Source organism: Thunnus thynnus, chromosome 11 (assembly GCF_963924715.1).
Source record: "Thunnus thynnus chromosome 11, fThuThy2.1, whole genome shotgun sequence".
Taxonomy (NCBI): domain Eukaryota; kingdom Metazoa; phylum Chordata; class Actinopteri; order Scombriformes; family Scombridae; genus Thunnus; species Thunnus thynnus.
In genome coordinates, this window is record NC_089527.1 from 31,907,084 (window position 1) to 31,917,509 (window position 10,426).

The following is a 10,426-nucleotide window of genomic DNA, read 5'->3' on the forward strand; positions in this document are numbered from 1 at the left end:
GGATTGCCATGAAAATTTTACATTACAGTTTTGTGCTTTAGTGGTGCATACAGTATTACTAAACAAATGTGCAAATAATTAACTCACCACAAACTAATGTTGGATTTTGGACCAGTGAAGAAAAATGAATCTATTCTTAAGAGTGATGCACAAAAACTGAAAATATACAGAAACTGTTATTTTCCCCAAATATCTTGACAGACATTATCCAGGATTTGTAGCTCATGTTTTCTGTAATATTTACAGAATTGCACTGAAGCATTTTCATTTAGTTTTTTGTGAAAAACTATATTTTCAATGACTTTATTTTAAGGACCTGATGAAACTGGTGCGGCTTCATAAATCTGGGGCTGTGTATCCGGGGAGGGGCCGCGGGCAGTGAGGCCACGCCCCTTCCAGTTTAAACCACTGATAGGTTTAAGTACCCTCAGGAACGGCCAAACTTTACGTTCAGTATCAGATTTATGTTCAAATAATAAATAACGACATAATAAATAACGACAAAGCTAGGTAGATTTAATAAATAGAAATATTGGAATAGATTTAATAATTATAAACAGAATTCTTATTATTCTTATCAAAAAATAATAATTTAATTTTAATTTTAATGTTGATTATGATGTATGTCAGTGAACAATATGTACTCAAATAATGAACATAGAGGTTTTCTTACTGCTTTGTATTGTCAATTGTGATTTATTAATTCATCCATGACATCAGATATATACACTTCCTTATTCATCATACTGGTCAAAAACAAACAATACATACTGTATAAACACAACTAAAAAATTTAAGATTACATCACCATTTTAGTTCTGATGTAGTACTACTACTGCTGCTGCTACAGGAGCAACATTAAGTTTAACCTCTGGAGTCTGTGCAGGATTCACACACTCAAATTAACTTTCATGTTCACCATCACTTCATGTTTATGATTCACATATCTGTCCACTTTCATGCTTTTCATGCTGAAACCAATCGCTACATTTGTGTCATGTTCTTTGTCTCAAATGCATCAGCATTCCAATCCATGAGCAGGAACACAGTAAACTAGATCTACAGCAAATGAAGTAAAGTGCTGTGTGATTTGAAATATGCCCTTTAAAAAGGTTCTGCCAACTTCACTTTTCCTTTGATTTTAATTATTTTAACTACTGAGTTATAGTCATTCTGTAAGTCTTAATTTTCAGTGAAGCTTTGCAATAGTTTTGCTTACTGTCTCATTGCTGCTCAGAACTCTGACCCTGCTGAATGGAAAGACAATAAACTGTTGTTATTGTCACTAAGGTGTCAGTGAATGCATCACTAGAGGCTCTGCGGGTCCTCTTTCAGTGTTCACACGTCGTCACCTGGTGGACACAGGAAGCAACAACATCATCTTGACGAAACAACAAAACATAATTTATGAAACATAAAATGGTTTTGTTGTTTTTGTCAGTCTCAGTGTTGTCTATAATTCCATTTTTTCATTCTTTTGAGTGTCAAAGAGTCTTATAGGTGAGTTGTGCAGATGATCTCAGGTGCAGTAGTCTGGTCTTTAGCTGATTTCCCATCATCCTTTGGAGGAGGAGTGGAGTCCCATGGCCACCTGAACCTGGAAGCCACATGAGGAGAGCATTATTTAGGTTGTGCTCACACAATCTTTACATCCTATTATACATCCTAGTGTTTTTTTGTCATTTTTTGTGACTGCACAAATCTTGCTCCATATTTTTAAATGCATTTTTTGTTGTATATGTTTTATATTTTGGTATATTTTCATACATATAATATATATTTATTTTTCTCTGTACTTGTTGGTTATTTGGTGACAGGTGCTTTCTCTGTTCTTATGTCTGCTCTGTTTGTCTTTTACTCTAATGTCTTTTTTCTGATAGGCGTGGGGATTTTAAGCCATTTAATACAGTTCCAATATGGCTAAGAGCATAAAACAGTAAAATAAGGCTCTTATATAAAAGTATGAATGAACTAAGGCAGTCTAAATCTTGCCTCTGGAAAAGAGAATAAGCCCCCCCAGACACACCCAGTGAACAGTGTAATATGACAGACTGACCGCTGTGAGAGCGCCAGCTGCTGGATGGTGTCAGGTAGCGGCTGTCTGAAGGTCTCTGGGAGGAGGATGCAGAGTAGAACACTGAGCAGAGACAGACTGCCCACAACGATCCATGGCAGGAACTGATAGAACACAGCTGAGGACAAAACCAGAACAGACCATGCTCAGACTAGTAAGTCATAGTTTCAAGATTTGTCCAATATAGAACTTAATGAGCATTTAAAGAGTCAGTTCACCCAAATGACAAAAAAACATATTTTTTCACTTACCATAATTGGTGTCTATCCATGCAAATAGTTTTGGTATTGCTTATCTATGTTTTCAGATGATTCACTTCAGTCAACAGTTTTAGGGACCATTTCTTTGCTATGGTATTGTCCAAAAGAAATCAATCTGTATGGTCTGTTACAACTGAGGGAATATATAATTTTGTAAATTTGGTGAACTGACCCTAAAAGCAAGAACTGGCTGTATCACAAAAGCAACCTCACAGAAACATGATGACACAGTATGACATTACTGATGCTGCATAGCATGCTACGACTACTACTACAACTACTACTAAGACTACTACTGCTGCTGCTATTGCTGCTACTAGAACTACTACAGCTGACATTGGTGTCACTGCTACAACAGCACATATACTGATTCTCTGCAGACCAAAACAGTTATTAAAAAAATATAAGATTCAATTGTAATATAAGAACTTTACACTAATCAAACTGGTTCAAACAAATCCAACTGAAGGTTAAAGTGTGTTAGATTGAAGTTGTTATACTATATGTACACTGTTCACAGTATGATGTATGAAGTGAAAGTTCTCACCCAGCTGCAGCAGGTAAGGGGAAACAGAGGAGCCCACTCTGGAGAACATAGCACAGGACGACATTGCTGTGTTCCTGATGGATGTGGGAGAAAGCTCACCAGTGTACATGTACAGCACCCCGGTGCCTGCCAGAATACCAAATTTACCCACCAGCACCAGGGACAGGGTCACAGCTGGATTACCTGCAGGAAGAAGAGGACTGTGAGCTAGTGATAAAACAGTGAATCAGTAAATGGTCTTATAGCTTTCATTGTTGATATTTTGTCCAATAAAGGCTACATATAAAAACTGACCACCTTTCAACAGTCAACAGCTGTGGCAAAACTGACAAACACATCTCGTATTCAGAACCAGTGCAACACCTCTCTGATGTGAGTGTGATGTTTTGAGGCTTTCTATGTGGTGATCATGTAATTTTTAGTGTGTTGAAGCAAAGGCCTTTTTCACAACAGACATTTTGATGTGTCCACTCCATTAACATACATGAGGGGTCAAAATATTAGGACCACTTTTCAATATAATGCACTCCAGTACACCACCACCACCCACTACAACCTCAATGATAAACGTAAAGTAGAATTATCACCTCTCTGACAATGTCAACAAAAACTGAAAATGTATAAGCTTCATAAATGTAGAATTTATGTCAGAGCTGTTGAATTGGATTGTGTTAGATTGCACAGGTGTTCCTAATAAAGTGGGCGGTGAGTGTATATTAACTAAGAAAGAGAGCAGAGGAGGAGTAGAGCTAGATTGTGCTGGTCTTACTCACTGTGCAGAGAGATCTGGATGAGGAGTAATGCTAGCGCCCCCAGCAGGGTGAAGCTGGTGAACGACAGGCGGCGAGGAAGACTGCGTGCCGCCAGCCAGCTGGCAACATACGCTGGGAGCTCAACAGCCGATACCAGGAAGTAGTTCAAGAAGGGGTTGCCATAGAGACCAGACATGTTGAATGACAATCCAAAGTAGCTGACACTTATAGAAAACCTGTAACAGCAAAAGAACAAGGCTTGCTATTGCTAGCAAGGAAAAAAGAGGGAAAAGTTCCTGAATTCCAAGTGCTTTAACTCACCAGATAAGCCACAGCTTGAGCGTGATATGTCGAATGTTTGAGGTCCTCAGTAGGTCCAGGAAGCTGAGGGACTCAGACTTCTGGCTAACTGTTTTTTCAGTCTGTAGAGAGACAGAAACTACAATGGCCACTGTTCTTTATTGTGTGGGACAAGTCAAGGATAAGAGGTTCTTACGTTGGTGGGGAGGAAGATCACATTTGGAGCGTCCACTCGGTTCTCCAGAGCTGCCAACCTCAACAAAAGTTCTGCTTCCTGCAAACGGCCACGAGACACCAACCAACGAGGGGACTCTGGAAGCAGCCTGGTGGACAGACAAACAGACAAACACAAAAGTACAGTACTAGTTAAAAGTTTGGACACACCTTCCCATTCACTTGAAGTGTGTCTACACTTTTGACTGGTACTATAGATCCTCTATAATTTATTAGATGAATAGGTTTGGGGAGAAATTCAGCAAAGACTATATAGTAGATCATCCTGGTTCATCCATCTGTGTGTTATACAGACTCTTCCTCATTCCTCTATGGTAGGAACAAGTAGAAGGCATTATATAAATGCAGTCTATCTACCATTACCATTTGTGCCCAAAGTACAAGGCACCAACCTTGTGCCTTGTACTTGGGCTTGAGTGCATTTTTGAGTATGTGCAGCAGGCATGTTCAAGTGAAAACAGGGTATAAAGTTGCACTTAAATCATGCAGCAGGGCATTCCTTGAGTAGGGTGTTACAAAGTGGACGAGGGGCTGTGCTCCTGTGTGGATGGGAAATACCAGTTTGAAAGCTTATCAAACACCAAAACACTGTGTAGCTGTTTATAATACTATGAGACAGTTTTGACAGTTTGAGACATTTTAGAATATTGGGAAGTTATCACAATGGCAGTTATTTTATCTTCCATGGCAACAATTACATGGCAAAGCTCAAATATGGTGTTCACGGTAAAAAATAATCTTCCTGGAATGTGCACATTTTTGATCTGGATGACGTTGCACTGTGTTGTGGCAAAAATTGCACCAGGTTCAACTTCTTTACCAGATGACCCTGCATGTTTTTTTCGGAGCCCTTTGCATCCCAAATGAGTGTTCCAATTCATATTAAAGAAAGGGTTTGAAGGATTCTTTTGCATTCCACAGTTAGACAAATTCGTCACCAAGTGGATCCTGACATATTTCATACTTTTCTAAAAGTCTAACTATGACAGTATCACCTGCAAATAATTAATCAAATAGTTCATAGGATATGCAGATATACCCTCCCCTAGTGTAATCATGTCATCTTACCACCAGAGGGGTAAACAGGCCAGGCCAGGCACGGCCATGATCAGTGACAGATGTCTCCAGCTTCTGACCAGGCTGGCGGTGCCAGGCAGCAGCATCATACCAAACACGTAGAAAGATGGCAAGCACAGGTTGGAGAAGAGGACTCTGGTCGAACCAATCAGGATCTCTGACCCTGTAGAAAAAATGTGTTCACAAGAAGTACAATCAATGTATTTCTGTTTCTGCATAAGTATAAAATAATGATGTCTTCGTAAGTAGAAATAAATCAACCATGTTTGCGAAAGCTTGCCAAGCCGACAATCATTTGTCCGCGTTATTGAAAAGTTCTTGAATTGCTTGAAGGCACTGGCTTTGTATGTATGTAAGGTCTCAAGGTTTCAAATGTGTCCTCATTTTTGTGGACATGGAGTCATTCTGTCCATCAATGAGACTCCATTGAGATCAACAACTGAACAATGATAAAAGCATGCAACCAGTCTAGAGGAGGATAAAAGTCAAAGGTCACAGTTTAATAAAAATGAAAAACACATACCCAGAACAAACACAACTATATAGCCAGCAATTTGACCCAGGCCCAGCATGAAGAAGAGCACGGTGAAGACAGGCCAGGAAGGAGCAAAGGCCACTGCGCTGCTGAAGATACTAAGCGCGATGATGGCACCAAAGAGAACAGGCTTCCTGCCAAACCTGAAGTAAAAATACAAGAGAGCGGTGTAAGGCACATCAGCAACATGGTCTTCTCTTCAGACGTTAATGTAAAAGAAGAGAGACACTCAAGTAGGAAAATATTGTTGGCAGTTAGCATGATGGTCATCCAAGTCAATGGTAGACCATGAAAGCTCAAACAATTTCAAAAGTAGTAGTTACATGGTATAGGTCTCTAGATTTTAGGATTAATATAAAAACCTTTCAGCATATATAACCTCATAACAATGTTGCCCAACAGTTCCTTTCTCCATGAAGAGTGGCAGACTCTCATCTCTTTGGTCAATGCTTGGTTAGCTCACAGCTAATTAGTAAGATATGTTATGGCAAAATGTTGTACCTCTGCTGACTGTGTAGAAGCTGAGGTAAGCATGGGAGACAGTTTGAACTGAAACTGAAAAGTACCGGTCAGAGATCTGTCCAGAGAAGAAGCATCCGCACAGTCCTCCCAGGAAGTACATGAGAGAGGTGAGGGGCTGTTTCCATTGGTCGCTGCACACCAGGTTAAACTGGAAGACAAGAGACACAAGGTACTGTAGCAGATATCAAACTATAAACTGGATAAAACAGCTGACATAGAAATGCAATGTGGAATAATACAACACATACAGGACTGTGCAAAAGTTTTAGGCACTAAAAGTAAAGTGAGGATCCTTTCAAAAATAATGCTTTAAATAGTTTTTATTCATCAATTAACTTAGCAATTAACTAAACAAAGTTCAGTAAACAGAAAAAACCTAAATGAAAACAATATTTGGTGTGAGTACACTTTGTCTTTAAATCAGCACCAGTTCTCCTTGGTACAGTTTTTCTGTGGATTTAGGTGTCTCAGTTGCTTCTGTCTCTTCATGTAATCCCAGGCGGACTCCATGATGTTTAACTGCTGGACACAAGGTATCTGCTACTTCACTGAGAGATTTGTTCTCAGTGTATGTGCACTGGAGGCTTCAAGTTTTCACATCACACTTATGTAAATAGCATAGCGGATCACAGTTGGCTCCAAACTAGTTGTGATGTCACAAATCATGTTTACACTCAGGTTTAAGGTGAGCACAGAGAAACTTTCCGCTTTAAGAAGATGAATGTGAAAACAGCCTTCTAGTGTCAAAACACTATGTCATTCTGCACACTGAAGCTCAAATGTCAAACTGAAGTCACAAGAAAAAAAACACATTTTTGAGTGGAGGGGGACTAAAATAATTTTTTCTGCCACAACAGAAATTGAAATACAATACAATGAAGGACTTCTTTGTATTTGCACATACAAATAATCTGTCTAAATGTCCAATCTGGATTCACTAAACATTCTGTTTTCATTTGCATTCATGAGCATAAATTGATGACTCCTAATTGCTCCTTTACTGAGGAGATTATTGCAACCTTTGTTATCATACATTATTTGGCAGTGCAGAACACACACTATAATTTTCTGAACCAATATTAATTAAAAATCTATTTTAAGTAAAAATTAAACTGAGAAGTTTAGCCACTGCAGTGTTATGCTGCAGAAGCAGTGGCATTACACCACACAGACAGATGACATAATGCAGGATACACCAATCCAGTCATTTCCAGTTTCTCATGGCAGCTTCCTGACAGTCATTTGAGGCAAGTCAATGATTGGTGGTCACTGAGAGAGGTCACGACCTCCCAGCGTTTTACAGACGAAAGCTGTTCTGACCAGTCTGGATCCTTATATAACATGCGGGAGTCTAAACAGTTATGCAAAGTGGGCAGTGGAGGGAAGGTCACTGATATTGAATATAGTATAGTAAAAAAATAAATAAATAAATAAAAATAAATAAATATACATACGGTATATATATACACACACACACATGTATATATATATATATATATTAATAGTAAATTGCATAACAATAGTAGCAGCAGTAGTTCAGTACCTCAGTGACTACAGTAGACTGGTAGTGCTCAGTACTGTGGGTCCATCCATCTTTACAGCCCTCCTGCTTCAGGCTGGAGAGAAGGACATCTGGATTTGAACCCAGTGCAGTCAGGTTTTGGATATGGTCCAAGCTGGGTGTGATACCCAATGCAGACAAGTTCTGGACCAGGTCCAGCTCATACCGGCTACAGCTGCTCTTCTCCGGCCTCCCAGCCACAAGCTTCACAGGAAACAGGAAACATCATCATTATTTCTAACCTGCCTTGCAATGGCAGCCTGGGGAGGTAGACCACATCAGTTCAAACTAGACCAGTTCTAACCAGCACAAGGATCATAGCCTGGATCCAGTACATGGCTATACAGTAAATTATTAGCTGACCGCATTTCCAATTATTTGAAATCCTTGGGACTCAGCTGTGGTATGCCTCAGCACTCACCTGGATTTAAAGGGGAAAAATCTGACAAATTTTTACTATGAATGTCCTGTGTGACATGGGAGTCTGATCAAACAATGCACTTTTTTCTCAACCAAGGTAGTTTGTACATTAAAATAACTAACTAACCAAAATTACTCCTTAACCTTGTCAACAGTATAATTTTTCAATGCTGTGTGCGCCACAAACAAAATTACTTTCACATCCCTTGTATTGGGATGTGGGTGAGAGTTCAGGTGGTGGTGATCACAAAACTTGGGCAAAAGTGAGTATAAGATGAGACTTTATTGATCCCCAAGGGGAGAGCTGAAAAAACCTAAAAATATCTGCATGGCCAGATTCCACTGGGGGCGTGACTTGAATTTTTTGCTTCAGATTTCGGTGAACTGACCTTTTCAATTTGAAGTTATATAACTCTTATAAAACAAGAAGTCAAAAGTTCGACTGCAGCTGCAAACAATAGGGGGGGTCAGGGGGCATCCACGCATTGTACCTCTACTTAAAACCTATCAAGTCCTTCATGTAGATTTCACAGAAAAGAAAAAAAATCTTGCATCAGCATTATTTGAACATGCATGCAGGCATCAGTTTTCATAGATTATTGATCACGTATTTTAATATTTAACATAAGTGGTCAGCAGGTCTGTGCAGAAGTGAAGTTTGTTGTCAAATGGTCTCCAAAATTTGATTTTCTATCAATGACAGATTTCACCATGACTATCCAACTCTGTGTAGATAGAATGGATATTAAAAATAAGGTTGCTTTATAATCCATAATTTTCTTCAAAGAAAGCAGATCACATGCTTTTCTGTACTTTGCATGCATGCAATATTTAATATTCACTCTCTTTTTAGCTCTGGTTTGGTCATCACCAACCCCTGAGAAAAATATCTGGCTCTTAAGCTGCTAAAAGCTTCACTATCTATCAGGTAGTGCTCAGTGGGGTTTAAGTTCCAAAGAGATGCAGCTGGTTCTGACCTGTACTGGGATGCTGGCTTGGATCCAATCCTGGCTCAGGTTGCTGTGGATAGGGATGTGGCAGTGATGGGGGGGGCTAGCCAACAGGAAGATGACAGACAGGAGGTTGTATCCGCATGGAACGGAGGTGAGACAGAGCAGGAAGAAGACTCTCCTCTGGTACGGGCCCCAGGTCCCCAGGAATGACACTGACTCCTCATAGTCCTGCATTTTACTGGACTCTACTTGAAATCTATTTATTCTGTTTTGTTGTATATTACTTTACACCAACAGTTATTACTGTGACTACTATAGCTACTGAAGCAACTATGACAAGTAGGCTGACTATTATAGCACAAATCTATCTTCAAATTACTTTCAATACTATATTTAAAAATATTACTACAAAATATATATAAGTGAAGATATAAGTAATATTACAAAAATGACTACAAACACTCTGATTATTACACTATCACTTCTATTTACTACAATAAGTACAAATATTATGTGTCTCTGAAAACAAACACTATTAATGCTCCTGTTGCAGCAGTGTTGGCTCTCTGCAGGATCTCTGTGGCTTCACACCTTTATCCAGGCAAGGAAAAAGAACTCCACCCCTCTTCCTCCCCCTCTCATCCTCCTGCCCCTGTCACTCTCCTCCTCCTCTCAGAAGTCGAAGTTCTCATTGAAACTACTTATCAAAACTCCTCATGTTAAAAAAAAGTTACCTCATATCAGAGAGAGAGAGAGAGAGAGAGAGAGCTATGCACAAAGAAACATTGTGTCCATTTTGAAAGACATACACTCGGATTAAAAACAAGGCTGGTTTTGAAAACTATGTGAAATAAAATGTATCCATGAAAATCACTCTCGGATTACTGATTAACAGGAACATTTTAATAACTTCTATACTTTTAATGTAGGAGAATTTAACCTTTCTCTTTCATTCCCTGTGAGTTTATTTAAATTTCAAAAAGTACATATTTCTCCTTATCGTTTTAATATATATATACTAAATAATAGTATATTACCAAAAAAGTGCATGTATGTCATCCCTGGTAAAAACCACAATTTCACTGCAGTAGAGTTCACATTAAGGAGGCGCTGTGGGATGATTTATCGGTCAGGATTACCAGCAGTGGCAAGACATACCGAGGTAAATGTCACATTTTAACTCAGATGTCA

General features: G+C 39.1%; 1 protein-coding gene across 1 annotated transcript; it reads right to left on the bottom strand.

Annotated features, from left to right (window-relative positions):
* Positions 1-810: 810 nt before the first annotated feature.
* LOC137193203 (solute carrier family 22 member 4-like) lies at positions 811-9,811 on the bottom strand. The gene is made up of 11 exons (XM_067604483.1): positions 9,260-9,811; positions 7,845-8,066; positions 6,346-6,449; positions 5,768-5,922; positions 5,236-5,407; positions 4,130-4,256; positions 3,955-4,055; positions 3,655-3,869; positions 2,882-3,064; positions 2,057-2,192; positions 811-1,597 (listed from the first exon to the last, which is right to left on the bottom strand). The coding sequence occupies exons 1-11, from the start codon at positions 9,467-9,469 to the stop codon at positions 1,495-1,497; spliced, it is 1,728 nt and encodes a 575-aa protein (XP_067460584.1). The 5' UTR covers positions 9,470-9,811; the 3' UTR covers positions 811-1,494.
* Positions 9,812-10,426: the final 615 nt, after the last annotated feature.